We start from the raw sequence: 20,054 nt of genomic DNA on the forward strand, positions 1-20,054 counted from the left end.
GTCCTGTTCTTTCAACCTAAAATACTTTTTATAGTTTTTGTACTTGAGGTAGCATGTTCTGTAGGATTTTCATAGCTAGGCTGTTAAACTTTATTTGGAAAGGAGCAGTATTAACTAGCTCCTAGCAAGGTTCTTTGATACAGGGTCTCACCATATAATTCTGAGTGACCTGAAACTGACTTCTAGACCTGGCTAGCCTTGAACTCATCTACCTCTGCCTCCCAGTTGTCAGGATTAAAGGTGTATGTCATGATAAGATTAAATTTTATTTTAACCATATATGTTAAATTTTAACAGCTTCTGAGTGGCCCCAAGCTTTTTATTTGTTTGTCTGTTTACTGAGTCCAGACCTTGATAAATATCTCTGGCTGGCCTGGATTGATTTGTAAATCAGAGTGCCCTTGGACTTACAGAGAGCTGCCTTCTTCTGCCTCTCCAGTTCTGGTATTAAAGTCATGCATTACCATGTCTGACTTCCTAAATTATCCCACCACTACTCCCAACCCCAGGCAGAGCTGAGGACTGAACCCAGGGTTTTGCTTCCAATGCAAGTGTTCTATCACTAAGCTAACTCCACCTGCCCAAGTTGGTTTTGATTTTTCTAATGTCTCATTACCTAGTGGCCATCGAATATTGACTCTTCACATTACTCTTCACTCATTTCCCTGTTGATAAGCTGTTAAATGTTTGTGTCTGGCCTTTTAAAAGGAAAGACTTGTCTTTGTGGTTTTGTGGAGATTAGGATTGAACCGAGGGCTTTGTATGCACTAAGTGAGCACGCTCCTCTGACCTGTACCTCCAGTGCATGGCTTCTCTGTTTAAAATGTGTAGTGTTTTATGTGATGTTCTCTGGCATACCTTCATATATGAAGTGTTTCTTTTCTTTGGATTTCTGCTTTTAGGGGTTTGTTGCATCGGACCAATATTCCAAAGGATGTTGTTGATTATATCATCTTTGGTACAGTTATTCAGGAAGTAAAAACAAGCAATGTGGCTAGAGAGGTAAGTAAAGCAAATTTATATAAAGCTGGATAGAGTGGCTGATGCTTGTAATGTACTCTTGGGAGGTTGAGGCAGGAGGATTACCATGGAGTCCAAGGCCTATCTGGGAATTAGTGAATTCCATATTATCTGGGCTATAGTGGGACCTTTTCTCCAAAACAGTGGCAACAGAGCTGGGCTTGGTGATCCACCTTTAATTCTAGTACTCAGAAGGGAGAGACAAGCAGATCAGTAAGTTTCAGGTCATCCAGGGCTACATAGTGAGACCCTGTCTCCCCCCACCATCACACCCTTCCCCCAAATTAGAAAAAGTCTATTTGAATTTGAATTAATATTTAATTATTTATTTCTTTTGTATGTGCATGTATTGCTAGAGATCTGACCCAAGGCCTTGCATATGTCAGGCAAGGCAAGTGTTCTACCACTAAGATACATGCCCAGCTTAGAATTTACATTTTAAAGTCATTAAGCTCTTAAGACCCATTAGCTAAACATGTATTCCACTTAAAATCAGATGATGTATGCTATTACTATGTATGCACATTTGGCTGTAGGTCAGATAAATTGTTTGAGTGCTTTAAGAAATGTTAGTTTGTCTCTTGTGTTAGAGAAACAGTCTAGCAATATGGCTGATGCTGCCCTTTGTAATGTTAGCCTTCATGGTTTCTAACTAAGCTTGAACAGTGTAGCCAAGTTCATAACTTGGTTTTTGTAGCAGGAGGAAGCCTTGCCTATGACTTGTACCTCTGACTAGATGACACGTAGGCAGAGGTTTTTTGTTTTTTTTTTAATGTAGCTACTTCCTCGGAGTTTACCTTTAGCCTAGTTGGCACACATCTAGTGTTTATTGGGCAATGGAGATAATGACAGCTTGAAACTAATATGAGTATCACACAGTCATTTGACAGTGACTTGTTCAAACCCGTCTTCTGGGCTTTGTTTCAATTATTTGGATAAAGTAGGCTTTCACATATTTATCTTATTTCTTGTCTGTGCTTCTGTGTTCATTATAGTTATGAGGATAATTACTTCCATTGTTAGCCAAGATAGAAGGGCAAATGTGCAGATCAAAGCCATTTGTTCTCTCACACAGTGAATGTTAAAGCAGCTGAAATTCCAGCACTGCCCAAGGTCACAGAGTGCGCAGCCAGTGCTGCTGAGGGCAGAGGAGAGAAGAGGGCTGAGAGCAGGGAGAGGCCCGTCTCTTCTCCTGCAGCACTGACTTTTCCTCTGCATTGGCACATTTTGAACACACCTAATAAAGAGCTCTAGTGGGTTAGTAAAAAAAAAAAGAGAGAAGGTTTGCAGGAGAAAATAGACAGGTAAATCTCAAAAGAACTACTTATCTTGTTCAACATCGAATGGTTGGATAAATTATGGTTCAACAAAATGATTGAAGATTATTAGTCCATTAAAAACCATATTAAGAAATTTATAAAAAAATTTCATGGTTACATAAAGCCATCAAGTTGTTTACAGGGCTGGAACTTCTGGATCATGGATATGAAGTGACTTTCATAAGACTGAAAAAGTAAATTTCAATTTTCTCTACATTCTTCTTTTCTCAAACCAAAACCATGGTGTTTTTCTGTGAATGTTTTTCTGAAAGTTTTACATCTATATGCACATTCCAACTGTTGATTGGTATGAGGAAGTTTCTTCCCTGGACCTAATACTAATAGCAGTCTTGTTGTACGCCACATAATCTCTTATTTTTAAGACAGGCAGGGTATCACTTATGAGCCCTGGCTGGCCTGGAACTTACTGTGTAGATCAGGGTGGCCCCAAGCTTACAGAGATGTACCTGCCTCCAAAGTACTGAGATTAAAGACCTAAGCCACCTAACGTCCAGGTCATTTTAGTAGCTAAGGAGAAAGGTAGAGGTGATGGGACAGGTAGGAAAATAAGTAGTAAAACTTAAAGTCCCCAGCAAAAGAATTTCACTAGAATCTATGCATATAGCATATATATGTGTGTGTGTGTGTGTATGTATGTATGTATATATATATTTTTTTTTTTTTAAGATTTATTTATTATATGTAAGTACACTGTAGCTATCCTCAGACACCCCAGAAGAGGGCATCAGATCTCATTACAGATGGTTGTGAGCCACAATGTGGTTGCTGGGATTTGAACTCAGGACCTTCCAAAAAGCAGTCAATGCTCTTAACCTCTGAGCCATCTCTCCAGCCCCCACTAATATATATTTTTAAAGATTATTTATTTATTATGGATACAGTATTCTGCCTGCATGTATGGGTGCATGCCAGAAAAGGGTACCAGATCCCATTATAAATGAACTCAGGACCTCTGGAAGGGCAACCAGTGCTCTTTCTTTTCTTCTTCTTTTTTTAAAATTAATTAATTTGTTATTCACTTTACATCCCATTATCAGCACCCCCCACTTCAGCTCTTCCCACAGTCAGTGCTCTTAACCTCTGAGCATCTCTCCAGCCCACAAGGACCTGTCCTAAGATTAATATGAAGTCCTCCTAAAGGGTTTTGTGCCCCTATCAGAGCTGACTTTGCTGACAGACCTCAGGGCATTTCTCCTTCAGCTCAGTTTCCTCCTTTCTCCTTGGTGCCTTGAAAGGGATTCAGTCTTTAAATAGAAGAATATGGATAAGGGTCACCAGCTACCAGTTCTATTTAAAGCTTTGTTAGTCCTGTGTCAGCTGGGCCAAGGGTAACATGCTGCAGTGACCTCATGAGGATCAAGCGGTTATGACCTGAGTGCCCTTACCCTTGTCCCACTGTGGAGTCTCTTCTTTTGCTCCCAACACCTGCTTCTGATTTCCTTTCCAACTGGTTCAGATTAAGAAGTTGACATGCAGATGCCAGGAAGTAGTTTTTAGTACAAATAGGCACTTAGTATCAGACCTCCCTACAGACAGAATAAGGTCATACTGGTGTACACAAAAGTAACAGCTCACTGCTCCTGCAGATGGCAAGTAGTATCAAGCACAGTGTAAGTTTAGTGGGGAAGTAGTGCTCAGAGCCTGACTCTCATGTGTATTTTCTCTTCCTCACTGTTCCTTGAAGGCTGCCCTGGGAGCTGGCTTCTCTGATAAGACTCCAGCTCACACTGTCACCATGGCTTGTATCTCTTCAAACCAAGCCATGACCACAGGTATGTGTAAATGGAGTCCAAAGGTGCTTGTGATTTTACTCCTTATAATTAGTCTTAAGGGGAGTAAAAGTTAGGGATTGTCCAGAGTCGTTTTTATGCCCTGTGGGGACAGTTGAATTCGTCCTTACTCCTAGGCTGGCTGCTACTGGGACTGTCAGTGGGAGGGGAGGCATAGTTTATTCTGCTTAGATAACTCTGATAGGGCATTTTCCCATGAGGACAGAGACCTGCAGCCTCAAGCATCACCAGAGTTGTCAAGTCCTACTCTATTCTTTTGGTTTTGGTTTTTCGAGACAGGGTTTCTCTGTGTAGCCCTGGCTGTCCTGGAACTCACTTTGTAGACCAGGCTGGTCTCGAACTCAGAAATCCGCCTGCCTCTGCCTCCCAAGTGCTGGGATTAAAGGCATGCACCACCACGCCCGGCCAAGTCCTACTCTAGATGGTTAGTTGCAAATTACTTGTTGAGTAAGTATGAGGACCAGAGTAAAGATGGATCCCTAGCACCTACACGCGTAGGTGTGACAGCTTGTTTGTAATCCCAGCATTCAGAAGGCAGAGACAGGATCCCCAAAGCAAGCTAGCTGACTGACTGGCTAGATGATGCAAATGGGTGAGATGTGTTCAAGTGTTGGGGCCGGCCTGCAGCTCTCATGTCCGGGTTTGAGCCTGGGAGGCAACCGGAGCTGAAAGAGAAGAGGGAATCAAGGCAGGTCGAGAAATAATGGAAACCAAGACATGCTAGTCTGTTCAAGGTTCGAATGTTTAATAAAAAAAGTCTGCACTTATAAAGAGGGAAACCCATTCCCTGCCACAGCCAAGTTTCTTGATGTTATCATCAGCACAGCCTTTTAGCAGTAATTCGCCAGATTCATAGGTTGTAGTTAACTACAGAAAATCTTGGAGAACCGGTTAGGCCTCAGGGCAGGTGGCAGGTAGTGTGACATCAAAGGAAACTGGTTGAGAAGCAGCACAGAGAAGCTGCATGGCAGGTGGCCCCGCCTCAGTGGCATAAGGTCTGAACCAGCCTGCCTAGGCTGAAGGAGGTTACATTCAAGTGAGAGAACTTGTCTCATTGTACAAGATGGGGCACAGTTAAAGACAGATACCAAATTCTGGCCTGTGTACACACACACACACACACACACACACACACACACACACACACACGTTTGCCCATGTGTCCCCTAACACATGACAGCACACATTCACACTTGCAAAAAAATGCTTTTATGTTTAATTGACTGTCTACCCACATCCTTGGCAATCTTGTGGGTCATTAAATAACACTGCCATTCAATGAAAAGACAGGAAGCTTGACAGGCTCAGTGCTCAATGCTATTATAATAATAACAAGGCCAAATTGAGTTCATGAGTGGCAGGAATGAAGCCAGAGGCAGTGGTTGGAGGCTTCTCTACTGAGCAGCATGTGACTGACTCTCAGTTAAACCAACAGAATTGCATGCCAGTTGCCATAAAGGGAAACTGACATCTGAGAAGGCGTGTAGCAGAAATTGGTATTCTCTATGTGAGGGGTAGGGAGGAGACCTTTCTGAAAACTTAACCTTAGAGCGCATAAAATATGGAAGATGTTCAGGTTTCGAGGATTTGAGTTGGATCAAATCCTCAGCACTAGCTGATCTTCCAGAGGACCTGGGTGTGATTTCTAGCACCTACATGATAATTCATAATTATTGACTCTATTTCCAGGAGATCTAATGACCTCTTGGCCTCTGTAGGCACGAGGCACAAATATGCAGGTGAAACACTAATATACAAAAAATTAAATAGGTTAAAAAGAATATCACTTGAGTTGATTTAGCAGTTGATGTCGTTGTGTCTTGGATGAATATATTTTTAGACATTTAAATATTTCCTTGTGCTTACCTATTTATGTGCCAAACCTTGGGTTCAGTCTCCAGAAGTGCAAAACTTATAAGGTAATAGTCCCATTGAAAAGTTAGAAACTAGCTGGGTGTAGCATATTTCTAATCCCAGCACTCAGGAGGAAGAAGCAGGTGGATCGCTGTGAGTTTGAGGTTGCATTCTGCTCTGCACAGCTAGTTGCAGGTCAGCCAGAGCTACATGGTGAGACTATGTAGTTAGAAACTGATTGCTGTTGTACAAAACTGATAACTGTGTCAAGGATTTTTGTCATGTATTTCTTTTGTGTGCATGCATGTTATGATGCATGTGTGCAGGTCAAAGGGTAACTTGTGGAAATGAGTCTCCTCCCCCTACATACATGCTCTAGGGATAGAGCTGCAAGGACCTTCTCTTATTGAGCCACCTTGCTGGCTCCTTTTTATACAGCTTTTAAATCAAGCTTACATTTCAGTGGTTTGTTATTCCTACAAAGTTGTTCATGCACCTATGCTTTGTACCCTGTAGCTGTTGGTCTGATAGCTTCTGGCCAGTGTGATGTCGTCGTGGCTGGTGGTGTTGAGTTAATGTCTGATGTCCCTATTCGTCATTCAAGAAATATGAGGAAAATGATGCTTGATCTCAATAAAGCCAAGACCCTGGGCCAGCGCCTGTCCTTACTCAGTAAATTCAGATTGAATTTTCTGTCCCCTGAGGTAAGACTTGTATATTTAGTGTAAATAAAGATCCAGAGCATCCTGAAGCTAGTTACAGTTAGATATAACACATATTCTAATAATTATGTATTCTCTTGATTACAGGGCAGGGTATTTGGTCAAGATTGGGAGTGGGAGTAGTTATAAAAATTGAATTTGTAATCTGAACATGGCGGCACATACCTTTAAGCCCAGCACTCCAGAGGCCCAAACAAGTGAATCTGTATGAGTCCAAGGGCAAGCTGATTTACATAATGAGACCCTATCTCTAAAAATGTATGTTTTAGACCTCTTTAGAAATATATTTTCTCAAGCTGGGTAGTGGTGGTGCACACCTTTAATCCCAGAACTCAAGAGGCAGAGGTAGGTGGATCAGGCAGCCTGGACTACAGAGAGAGTTTCAGGACAGCCAGGGCTAAACAGAGAAACCCTGTCTCAAAAACAAAAATGAAGGAAAGAGAGAGAGAAAAAAAAACCCACAAATGTTTGCTTGCAAAGAGCTTTTGCATTTCCTTTATTCCTTCTTTGGTGTTTGTTTGTTTGTTTTGATTTTGTTTTGAGCCAAGGTCTTGCTAGGCTGTTCTCAAATTTCTCCTGAGTGCTAGGGTTATAGGCATATGTTTCTATATCCAGCCAATAAAAAGATGTGTTAGCACTGAGCAATCCTGTGCATCATCTCACACCTCTTAAGAGCAGAGCTGTTCTGTGTCTCCTTTGCTAGCTCCCTGCAGTGGCTGAGTTCTCCACTAATGAGACCATGGGCCACTCTGCAGACCGACTGGCTGCTGCCTTTGCTGTTTCTCGAATGGAACAGGATGAATATGCACTGCGTTCTCATAGTCTGGCCAAGAAGGCACAGGATGAAGGACACCTTTCTGATATTGTACCCTTCAAAGTACCAGGTAACTAGTGATACTTACTGGGGTGTTCTGAATTGCTTTGGTTGTTCCAAAAACTTAAAAATTTGTTTTTGAAAAGGATTCATTTATTTTTGTTATGTTTTACTGTGTGTGCCTTAGTATTCGTGTGTCCTGTGCATGCAGGTGTCCCCAGAGGTCATAAGAGAGGGCATTGGAGCCCTTGGAACAGAGGTTACAAGTGGTTACAAGCCGATATAGGTGCTGGGAACCAACTCTGTATCCTCTGAAAGCAGCAAGTGCTCTTAACAATTGAGCCACCTCTTCAGCCCTAAACTTAAAAATGTTAAGTGATAATTTTTTTTTTAAACATCATTTCTTTTTTTTTTAAGCTTTATTTATTTATTTATTATATGTAAGTACACTGTAGCTGTCTTCAGACACTCCAGAAGAGAGAGTCAGATCTTGTTACAGATGGTTGTGAGCCACCATGCGGTTGCTGGGATTTGCACTCCGGAAAAGCAGTCAGGTGCTCTTCTTACCCACTGAGCCATCTCACCAGCCCCGATAATTTCTTAAAAACAGGGTTCTACCATGTAGCTCTGGCTGGCCCTGAGCTCACAAAGAGAACTGCCTTTGCCTCCCTGTTGCTATGATTGTTTCCAAAATAATCAGCTTTTATTCTCTTTGTTTGCTTGTTTGTTTTTGGTTTGGTTTGGCGTTTGGTTTTTCTAGACAGGGTTTCTCTGTGTAGCCCTGGCTGTCCTTGAACTTTCTCTGTAGATCCACCTGCCTTTGCCTCCTGAGTGCTGGGATTAAAGGCGTGCACCACCACCACTGCATTCAGTTTATCTTCAGTTTATTCTTAAACATGGACTCACGTTTAGATCTGTGTTATAACACTGGTAAACTTAGCCAAAGGGTTTTGTTGTTTTTTAAAACAAGGTCTTATATAGACCTGGTTGGCCTCATACTGTAGCTGAGGCTGGCCTGGCACTCCTAATTCTCTGCCTCTACCTCCCAAGTAGGATTCCATGCATGTGCTACCATGCCCAGTTTCTTACGGGTTTCTTTCATTAATTATTTATTCACTTTAAATCCCAATTACAGCCCTCCCTCCGTCCCTTCCATCCTCCCAGTCCCCTCCTCACCTTTACACTCCCCACCCCCGTGTGTGTTTATAGTCTGTCAGTGGAGGTCAGAGGATAATGTAATAGGAATCCGGTTTCTCTTTCACATGGGTCTTGGAGATCAAATTCGGGTCACCAGGCCCTGTCGCCAGTTCCTTCACGTGCTGAGCCGTCTCACTGGCCCTGTTTGGTTTGTAGGATGTTGGTGTGCAGCTTTAACTGGCCTCTTACTTGTAGCAGTCCTTTTGCCTTAGCCTCCCAAGTGCTAGGACTACAGGTATGAGTCACAATGCCTGGGTCCAGCCAATTTAAAACTCCTGATTCATGGGACTTCTATATAAAACAGCTAAATCTGAGTGAGTGTTTTAAGAAAATAAGATGTTGGGGTTTTGTTTCTTGTTTCCTCTTTTTTTTTTTGAGACAGGATTTTGCTATGTAATCCTGCCTGGCCTGATACATGTGATACATGGTCTATCAGAGATCCTCAAACTCAAACCGCTCTTCCTGCCTCAGTCTCCAAAGGACTAAGCATGCCTGGCGTGATGGCTTTTTGTACTTGTGTATACATCTGTGACTAAATAAATGAAACAAAATGAAATTTGATGATGTCTTAGCTGTAAAAGGCTCTTTTAGAGATGCAGTTATGTACAACTCAGTGGTAGAATGCTTGCTCAGGACGGTCAAGGACCTGCGGCAGTGGCGGTGGTGCGGGATGGGGGTGTTGATCCCCAGGCCTGAAAAGAATAAAAAGGCTTTCTTTATAGTTGACAGATAAGACTTTCATTTCCTTTGTTCTCAAATTTTTACTTAAGTGTATGTGTATGTGTGTGTGTGTATGTATGCACAGGCATGTGGGTTCTTTACAGGCCAGAAGAGGGCATTAGTTCCCCTGGAGCTGGACTTACAAGCAGTTGTGAGTTGTCCATTGTGGGTGCTGGGCACTGAACTTGGGTCCCCAGAAAGAACAGCAGTTGTTAAACTCTAAGCCACCTTTCCAGCCCCCGTTCTTAGAATTTTTAAAGCATATTGCTATAGAGAAGGTATATAACGCTTAATGTTTCCTAGAGCTAAAAAATTCATGTTCTTACAGGAAAGGACACAGTTACCAAAGATAATGGGATCCGTCCTTCCTCACTGGAGCAAATGGCCAAACTAAAACCTGCGTTCATCAAACCCTATGGCACAGTGACAGCTGCAAATTCTTCTTTCCTGGTAATTGTCATTGCTATTTGTGTCTAATAGTGGCTTTTCTATAGACTCAATAGAAGAGCCTGCAGCAAATTTGCTTGTGTGTGGTTGGAGGCTTAAAATACAACTATTTACTGTTGAGAAAATGTTAAAGGAAAATCATTTAGAAAATAAACACAGACTGGGTGTGATAATACATCCCTGTAAGCCCAGCATTCAGGATGTAGAGGTGGGGGGTTCAAGAGTTTACAGGCAGCCTACCTGTCCCAGAAATCCAATACATAAGTTTTACTCTAAGATAGATTTCCCTATGAAGCCTAGGCTGGCTTCAAAGTTATAATCCTTCTGCCTCAGCCTTCCTAGTGCTGTAATCACAGGCATGTACCTTGTATAAAGACCAAGTTTAAAATCATAGTTTTGGGCTGGAGAGATGTACCTTGTATAAAGACCAAGTTTAAAATCATAGTTTTGGGCTGGAGAGATGGCTCAATGGTTAAGAGCACCGACTGCTCTTCTGAAGGTCCTGAGTTCAAATCCCAGCAACCACATGGTGGCTCACAACCATCCCTAATGAGATCTGATGCCCTCTTCTGGTGCATCTGAAGACAGTTACAGTGTACTTATGTATAATAATAAATAAATCTTTTTTTTAAAAAATCATAGTTTTAAGGTCTTAGACATCTCACCATACTAATACAAAAGCTGTTCTTTTTATGAACTTGGCCACTCATCAAACTTGTATTGTTTTGGTAAGCATTGGAGATGGGAAGGACAGTTGTGATACACTGTGGTGGCTGTAGGTCAACTGCTGAGGATATCAGAGAGGCTTCTCAAAAGAGGCAGCAAGGGAAGCTTTATTTTATTTGTTCTTTTAAAAAACGTGGTATGTATGGGTGTTTTGTGTGAGTGTGTGTCTGTGCGTCCTGTATGTGGGCTGCCCACAGAGGCCAGAAGAAACATGGACTCTTCTGGATCCAGAGTTAGAGATTCTTCTTAGCTACTGTGTGGGTCCTGGGAACTGAGCCTGGGCCTCTGGAAGAACAAGTGCTCTGAACCACTGAGCCATCTCTCCTGCCCTCATGTTTCTTTACAGTATAGCTGATCAGTTTCTACCACCACACCTAGCAGTGAACAACTATTAATGTAGTATCCAAAACCATGTTTTATGTATAGTCAACTGTATTCCCAGACTTTCTGGCCACCTTATTGGTAGCTACATGCTCTTTTCAGTATTGCTGAGTTTTAAGAAGGAGATACATAATAAAATGTAACAGAACCTGTTTTGATATTTGCATACTGCGTGGAGTGATTTCATTGTCTTTGGAACTGTAGAGGATGTTCTTTCATTTTTGAAATAATGGTAAAGGGCTTTTTAAAAACAAACAAAACCCCAGAAGTACCTCTCTGTCCTGAAATTTCTTAATTATTATTTGGGATAAAAACATACTAGAGTGCTGATAGGACCCTCATATAGCTGCCTCTAGAGACTACGCCAGGGCCTAGCAAACACAGAAGTAGATGCTCACAGTCAGCTATTGGATGGATTACAGGGCCCCCAATGGAGGAGCTAGAGAAAGTACCCAAGGAGCTAAAGGGATCTGCAACCCTATAGGTGGAACAACATTATGAACTAACCAGTACCCAGGAGCTCTTGACTCTAGCTGCATATGTATCAAAAGATGGCCTAATCGGCCATCACTGGAAAGAGAGGCCCATTGGACTTGCAAACTTTATATGCCCCAGTACAGGGGAACGCCAGGGCCAAAAAGTGGGTGTGGGTGGGTAGGGGAGTGGGGGGAGGGTATGGGGGTCTTTTGGGATAGCATTGGAAATGTGAATGAGGAAAATACCTAATAAAAAATTAAAAAAAATAATCTACTAAAGAAAAACATACTAGATGTGTTTAAAGTGTTGTAAAACCATGATTTTGATGGTCTCATTTACCCATCTGAGTCTTCTCTCAGTGTGTTGCCTTTAGAATAAAATCTCAAAGCTATGGACAGGAGGCTACTAAGAACACAGAAAATGTAAAAAATAATTTAAGTAAATATTTTAATTCATGAAAAAAATTTTCATTTTCTGTGCCAGAAGCAAAAAACCTGTGGGTCCTTATTTCTGAAGCTGCATCTCCCAGTGTATCTTGATAAGTTGTAATACCTTGTGAACAGTCCCTGACACCTTTGTCCTCCCAAAGTGGCTCAGTGTATATGCTTGTGACTTAATGGTGGATACAGTAAATTGAATTTGCTACATAGACTCTATATAGATATACTAGTAGACTCATGAGCAGGCTTTGGAGGCAGATGCCAGGAGACCTCCAGATAACATCATGTTGTACCGTTTCAGACTGATGGCGCTTCTGCGATGCTAATCATGTCAGAGGACAGAGCTCTGGCCATGGGTTATAAACCAAAGGCATATTTGAGGTAAAGTAAATATTCTGGTGAATTACTTATGACTTCTTTATTTTATTACTAGAGGTAATATTTCTGGTTTTTGCCTAGGGATTTTATATATGTGTCCCAGGATCCGAAAGATCAGCTTTTACTCGGGTAAGTAGCAGTAGATATTTCTAAATCTCAATGAAAAATATTTGACTTTTTGATTACAGTTATTTAGTGTGTGGGGACGAGGGGTCAGAAGATAATTTACAGCATTTGATTTTCTCTTTCCACCATGTCGGTCTCAGGGATCAATTGCTCACATTTTTTTACACAGGTTTGAGAGTATATTAAGGCCTAAGTTGGCATTTTATTTTCACATTGCCAGCAATTGTGTTATATAATCAATCACACACACACCCTGCACTCTGTGTGTGTGTGTGTGTGTGTGTGTGTATTCATGTGAGCTGTGGGGTTCATTTATGCTAGACAAGCACTCTGAACCCGGGGCTTCATCCCTAACCCACAGGACCTTTCATAAATGCCTCTCATTATTTGTCCTTACACCACTGGCTTCCATTATAACCTTGACACTAGCCAGCCCTTTCTCCTGCCTTGCTCCTTTGAATTCTGTTCCTTTTCTCTTTAGTTTTAACTTACCCTACACTGCTTGCCTGCTTATTATCTGTTCTTCCAGTTCTACAATATAGTGAGGATGAAGGGCATGCCTTTTTTTATCCCCAACACTAAGTATTTGTATAATAGAACCAATGAGTAAGGATAAAACTCGATTTGGAGTATACTAGGAAATGCTTAAATTAAAATGGAAAATTTTAGTCTACTATTTTTGTTTGTTTTCTTTTTCAGACCAACATATGCTACTCCAAAAGTTTTAGAAAAGGCAGGGTTAACCATGAATGATATCGATGCTTTTGAATTTCATGAAGCCTTCTCAGTAAGTTGTTTATAAGTCACATCTGAAATGAGTATAGCCATTACAAGTGAAGTGAGTGCTTATAGGGAGTGGGGCTTTGTATTCAAACTGAATGTCTTTGTAGGGAGGGCTAGGTCACAGATTCAGGGTCACACTTGTGGTGTTGAAAATACACCTTTGAAGGCTGTTTTTATGTTTTGTTTTGTTTTTGTTTTTTAAAGGTTTATTTATTATATGTAAGCACACTGTCTTCAGACACACCAAAAGAGGGCATCAGATCTCATTACGGATGGTTGTGAGCCACAATGTGATTGCAGAGATTTGAACTCTTGACCTCAGGAAGAGCAGTCAGTGCTCTTAACTGCTGAGCCATCTCTCCAGCCCTGGAGGCTGTTCCTTAAAGTCCCGTTAAGAAGTGTTAAATTGCCAGGTGTGGTGGCGCGCGGCTTTAATCCCAGAATTTGGGAGGCAGAGGCAGGCAAATTTCTGAGTTCAAGGACAGCCAGGGCTACACAGAGAAACCCTATCTCGAAAAACCAAAAAAAAAAAAAAAAAAAGGAAGTGTTAAATTATTTCCTTATGAAATTTTCACTGAGAACTGATGTAAAGATTTGCTTAAAGTTACACAAGTCTATGTCTTACATAAAACCCAGGAGAGCATTAGTAACAAAGTCTTGAATTATTTTCCCTTCTAGGGCCAGATTTTAGCTAACTTTAAAGCCATGGATTCTGATTGGTTTGCACAAAACTACATGGGTAGGAAAACCAAGGTATGTTTTGATAAATAATATGTTTGAATTTACCAGCGTGTTAATATTTTGAATTTAGTTACCAGCTAATAATATAAAGGAGAGCTGGCCATGATGGTGTATGCCTTTAATTCCAGTACTTGGGAGGTAGAAGCAGGCAAATCTCTCTGCATTGAGTCCAGCCTGGTCTACAAGGGGAGTTCGTAGATAACCAAGGTTACACAGAGAAACCCTGTTTCTGAATGAATAAGTAAACAAACAAGAGAGGGAAAAGCCTATTCTCTTTTTTGCAGTACTGGGTGTTGAACCATGCATGCAGGCCAAGTACTCTTCCACTGAGCTGTAGTCCCAGCTTCTCTCCTAATTTAAAACTGAGTCATGGAGGCTGAGGAGTGAAGACAGTAGGCCTTCTGTTGGTCTTGTTCGGGTGCCATACATTGATTTGTAAGGTAGTCGGTATCAGTTACTCTTGCTGTGTTGTCTGCTTCCTCTTAGGAAGAAGCTGACTTGATTGGTCTTAAGTAAAATTGCCTTTAAATTGGTCTTTGTTTTTTGTGGGAGCCAGGTTGGATCACCTCCTCTGGAGAAGTTTAATATCTGGGGCGGTTCACTGTCTCTGGGGCACCCTTTTGGAGCCACTGGCTGTCGGTTGGTCATGGCAGCTGCCAACAGACTGAGGAAGGATGGAGGCCAGTATGCTTTAGTGGCTGCCTGTGCAGCTGGAGGACAGGTACGTCACAGCAGTGTCATCAGGACTCCCACGTCCTGAGAATGTTTTATTTGAAGCATTCATGAAGTGCTAAGATGTTTATATTTCTTGTTTATGTTTAATATATGCTCATTTTGGAAGCTATATAAAATATAGAAGTATATTGGAAAAATATCATTTAAATTTTGTGAGGAACTAGCATTAGAGGTATCTCAGTGTATTTTCTTCCTTAATGGTAAACTTTTATTCATTTACCTAGTAATCATGACACCTTCTCTATAATGTCTAAGGTAAACAGTCTCTGTGGCTGTTAACTCAGTGATCAAGTAGTTACCTGTCTTGCATGTTTGAAGTCCTGGGTCCTTAGCACCACCACAAAACCGTCTCCAGAGAACTGACTTACTCTGTATGGTAGTTAAGTTCTCTGTGATACGTGACTGCTGCTTAGCCGGAAATTCATTCGTCTGATAGATGTCTTCCGGTCTGCCTCACTTACATTATAGACTCAACATGTTCTGCATGTTCTGACCTAGAATAGTTCACTGGGAGTAAAATCCTAAAGGAAGATTAGCTGTTGGCTTTTATGTTATTTTGTTGTTGTTTTTTTGGGTTTTTTTTTTTTTTTTTTTTTTTTTTTGAAGACAGTTTTTCTGTGTAGCCCTGGCTGTCCTAGAATTTGCTTTGTTGCCCATGTTGGCCTCTAGAGATCTCCCTGCCTCTGCTGGGAGTAAAAGCCACCACATGCACTGACACATAGTCTTTTTTTTTCTTTTTTCAATTCTGATATAGACAGATTTTTTGTTTTCTTGCATATTATAGACACTGTTACTAAGCAAGACAAATAAGCTATGTAAATGCATAAAATTTTGTCTATAACCATACCACCCCGAAAATACCTGATTGCTTGAAGTATAAAATCATATAAAAGATGATATAGACAGCTTTTCTTTAAAGAGTTTAAAGAAAGAAAGATAATTTATTTATAAGTTGAAACATTGTTGCTTCATGGTCTGAAACTTTTTGGTTGTGCTAGGATTAAACACAGGGCTCCACACAGCACAGCCCCGGGGATACAGTCCCCTAACTCAGAACTGTCTTGTCCTTTGTGACTCCCCTGCTGAAATCTTGCATATCTAGGTGAGAGCCTGCTTCTTACATGTGCCTGCTCCCTCGAGGGAGAAGACAGTGTGTGGCATGTAGTCTTCAGATTCCTTCCCACTCTGGTGCAGTTGTTATCTCTGTGTACGGAGTGTACATACCATTAGATGGTGCTGTGCATGAATGGAGAATATTCAGTGTCTTTCTTCTACAAGTTATAAGCATGCCACTTGTTTAATCGAGGCATTTGAGTGATACCAACATGATTAGGAAATTAGAACACAAATTCATTATGGTGGATCTAGAGCAGTGTTTTTCTTTTTTTATAGTTTATTTTTTTTATGTGCATTGATGTTTTGCCTGTGTGTATATCTATGTGAGGGTGTCAGAAACCCTGGGACTGGAGTTGGTGTGAGCTGCCCTGTGGAGGCTGGAAGTTGAACCCAGGTCCTCTGGGACAGCAGCTGTTTGTACTCTTAGCTGCTGAGCCATCTCTAGCCCAAAAACAGTGTATTTCATCTTTGGCATTGTTAAAATTTTGGACCAGTTAATTCTTTGGGCTGTGTACTGTAGGATGTTTCAGCACAGCCTCCACCCATGAGATTCTAATAGCAACAAATTATTTCCCAGCCCTGCCCCTTCCCATATGTATTGCACACAGTTGAAACTAGCAGAAATGCCTGCCAGCTGTCTTCTGAAGCGAGTGGGAAGCACATCCCCGAGTTGAGAAACACTGATCCTGTTGAAACATGAAAATAGTGCAGTATATATAAAGTTGGAGGAGACAGCTCCTGTGGGTCAGTCAGACCTTTCCCTCCCTGCTTTGTTTGTTTGTTTGCATTATTAAACAAACATTATTGACTATTTTAAACTAATGTATATGCTAAATTCCAGAGGAAGATCTTGTATATGAACTTACATAGTATTGAACTTGGTATTTTATAAATAATGGTTTCTTAATACATATTTGTTGGAACTGAATTGAATCTAGAAGCTGACCATTCCATTAGGCTGTCTATAGGTTTGATTGCAGTCCAACAGTTAGAATGACTGTTTGGCAGACAGGATTTAGACCCAGGAAATACTAAATGTTTGTGTAAGGCTTGAACTTGGGTCATAACTGGTACCCAGAGCTATGCCGAGTGTTGCAGAAAGGACAGTGTTCTTTCTTCTACCCTTAGGTACGCTCAGTTCACCTTTTCTTTTTTCAATTGTAGCTTTAGATTTTTCTTTTGTTCTTCTCATATATTACATCTGGACTGCAGTCTCACCTGCACTATCGAGACTCTCCCAGATCCACCCCTCTTCCCCCTCCCCTCAGAAAAGTACAGGTTTCCCAGGGGCATCAGCCAAACACAGCATAACAAGCTACAACAAGACCAGGCACATGCCGTCATATTCAGTTCATCTTCCTAACCAGAGAGTAGCAGAGAGCCAAGCCCGGGCCTTAGAATCAGAATCCTTACACCTGTTTCCCAATCACATCTTTCTTCACAATGGCTTTGTGATTTGACTGAGTCACTTAACCTTTCAAATCCAGTTTGGGTGGCCCAGTGGTAGAGGCTTGCCTAGCATGCTGTAGCCCTGAGTTCATTCCCCAGCACCACAGAAACTAAAATAAAAGCATTTACTAGGACTCACACTCTATATTAGATTGAGTCTGGTGCATGCATGGGGGTGGGGGGGAGACAGGGAGGTGTATGTATATAAGTACATGTATGTCTATGTAATGTATTCTATCTGATTTAATTTTTATAAAAATGTTTGTAAACTAGGCACCATGAACCCCCGTTACAGAGGAAGTTGAGTCTCCAAGTGACCCCTTTCCTGTGATCTCACAGTGGTAGTTATGCTGTTGGCCTCCAACACCTTTCAGTGCTTCCGACGTCTGACTGAACTTTCTTCTTCACAGGGTCATGCTATGATTGTGGAAGCTTACCCCAAATGACTGCTCTAGAAGGAGGCGACTGACTGATCTCTTCAGCACTTGCACTGGGCAATGCCATTTCAATGCACTACCAAGTGATACCTGCAGTTCCTAGCTCTTCTTAGGAAACAACATTTGTGGCCTTCTCTTAAATACTTTGCAGTCCAGCCTTGCCAGTGTTCGAGGTTTTCGATAATCACAGCTTCTGCTCTCTAAGTGCCAGACTATTACAGATATTTGCGCAGTTTAATGGCTGCTAGCCACTTGGAGAGAGGGAGGCTAGCTGAGGTTTAGAATCATCTTTGTAACATTTGTAGATTCTCCTTATTCCTGTCTGTGTCATAGAGATAATTATTTTTTTTCTAAAATACAAACCGATGTGCCTAAGTTAACTTACTATAGAAAAGAAAATAATCTAAAGATCTCTTAAACCTGAAATGCTTAGAGACATAGATACCATGTTGGTTGACCTTAATAAAGTAGACATGTATTAGAGGACTGTTCGTAGTCTCGTTATTAGTGGGAAATGGGCAGCTTTTGTAACTATTATAGTCAGTTGTGAAACTGCCAGGGACATAATAATGTCCCACTTACGATACACTTACAGTGTTTCCCCCATTTCTTAATTGAAGCAAATTGATTTTATTGGAGATGCTCCTATTTGTCAGGGTTGATGTAACATTTAAGAACATATTTTATTTTGACTATAATAAACCCCCTCAAATTCTTGACAGCTGTGCTACACAGTCACATTTATGCAATCCTGAAGAAGTTGTAACTTCAGTTACAGACAGTCACCATGGGTGGTTCGAGCACTTTTAGGCAAGGAACAGTGTTGACCTCTGAAGAAGACTTGAGAGTCCCCCTGTCATTTCCCCATAGTTTTCCTGGTAAATTAAGACGTAGTGTGTATGCATATATTTGTGTATGGGATATTTGTGTGGTGCTGGGAATTAAAGTCAGGGCCTAGTAGATACTAGGCAAGTGTTCTACTATAAAGATGAACTTCATCTCCAGAGGGGTGTGTGCTTGTTTTTTAAGGTTCTTTGGAGTCCAAACTTACCTTTAGATGTCTGATTTAAATTTTCTCAGTTACATTTTATGTTTTAATATTTAGTGAACTTTTCCCCAAAAGGCGATGGTTTAAATTCATTTGCAAAAATGACAGAATCACTTAGCCTGTGGTCACTAAGGAACAAAAAAATCTAACTGAGTGATGGTGGTGCTCACCTTTAATCCCAGCCCTCAGGAGGAAGAGACAGGCAGATCTGTGAGTTCTCGGCCAGACTGACCTGCAGAGCATGTCCCAGGACGACCAGGGCTGCACAGAGTAATTCTGTCTTGAAACCTTGCTGGAAATAACAATAAGTAATTTTCACAAGAGGCTGCCTGATGTGATACTGCACTCATGTATTTTGTTTGTATTTATCACATATTGTACGGTAGAAACAGGCTTTGAGGATAGTGATCCTGTCAGAAGGAAGAGGGACCAGAACTTACGCAGTCGTCTCCAGGAATGCTTTGGGGATTCCTAGAATCAAGGAAGCAATGGCAGTTCCATTAACCAAACTTCAGAAACACTTTTAAGTTCCCCAGGTTATTTAACTGTAATAGTTTACAAGTGAAAATGAACTTTGTGAGTTGGGGAAAATGGCATTAACCAAAAGCACTCCCTTGGGCTGTCCACTGGCTCAGCAGGTAAAGGTGCTTGCCACCAAGCCTGCCAAAGTTGTCCTTTAACCTCTCTACACATGAGTCACAGAACATATGCATGTATGTGCACACCCGCACACAGAATAAATAAGTAAATTAATAAGACAGCAGTCTTAATCAAAAACCCATCAAGAGAAATAAAACAAGGCATTTTTACAGGTGCACCATGTATAAAAGTGTTAATTGTATAATACATTTCCTAATAGCCAGGCTAATAAATGAGGAAAGTTTTACAGTAATCAAATATATGAGCACTAGTCTTATGTTTCTACTTTTTCTGTTTTAAAATATAAGGTAATTGTCTCAGTTACTGTTGTACTGCTGTGAAGAAACACCATGATCGGGGCAGGGTGTAGAAAGAGCATTTCACTGGGGGCTTGTTTACAGCTCCAGAGGGTTAGTCCGTGATCACCAAGGCAAGACATGTGTCAGCAGGCATGTATGGGGCTGCAGTGGCCTAGCGCTTAGTAGCCTAGGCAGGAGGCAGAGGAACAGAGACTGAGCTGGGCTTGGGCTTTTGAAACCTCAGAGCCCACTCCCCTATGACACACCTCCAACAAGGCCACACATTTTAACCCTTCCTACACAGTGCCACTAAGGGGAACCAGGTATTCACACATGTGAGCCTGTGGGGTCCATTCTTACAAAGACCACCACAGC

The 20,054-nt window shown here is 41.3% G+C and overlaps 1 protein-coding gene across 4 annotated transcripts in view; it reads left to right on the plus strand.

Moving 5' to 3' along the window:
• Hadhb (hydroxyacyl-CoA dehydrogenase trifunctional multienzyme complex subunit beta) overlaps positions 1-18,412 on the plus strand; it is a 31,129-nt gene extending 12,717 nt beyond the window's left edge. For all 4 annotated transcript variants that reach the window (XM_021163086.2, XM_021163085.2, XM_021163084.2 and 1 more), the window contains 11 exons: positions 903-1,002; positions 4,045-4,132; positions 6,521-6,708; positions 7,430-7,610; positions 9,786-9,907; positions 12,230-12,309; positions 12,388-12,435; positions 13,132-13,219; positions 13,894-13,968; positions 14,513-14,677; positions 17,667-18,412. In XM_021163086.2, the coding sequence (XP_021018745.1) occupies positions 903-1,002; positions 4,045-4,132; positions 6,521-6,708; positions 7,430-7,610; positions 9,786-9,907; positions 12,230-12,309; positions 12,388-12,435; positions 13,132-13,219; positions 13,894-13,968; positions 14,513-14,677; positions 17,667-17,702 (1,171 nt within the window). In that variant the 3' untranslated portion in view covers positions 17,703-18,412. The remainder of the gene's footprint in view (positions 1-902; positions 1,003-4,044; positions 4,133-6,520; positions 6,709-7,429; positions 7,611-9,785; positions 9,908-12,229; positions 12,310-12,387; positions 12,436-13,131; positions 13,220-13,893; positions 13,969-14,512; positions 14,678-17,666) is intronic.
• Positions 18,413-20,054: the final 1,642 nt, after the last annotated feature.

Source organism: Mus caroli, chromosome 5 (assembly GCF_900094665.2).
Source record: "Mus caroli chromosome 5, CAROLI_EIJ_v1.1, whole genome shotgun sequence".
Taxonomy (NCBI): domain Eukaryota; kingdom Metazoa; phylum Chordata; class Mammalia; order Rodentia; family Muridae; genus Mus; species Mus caroli.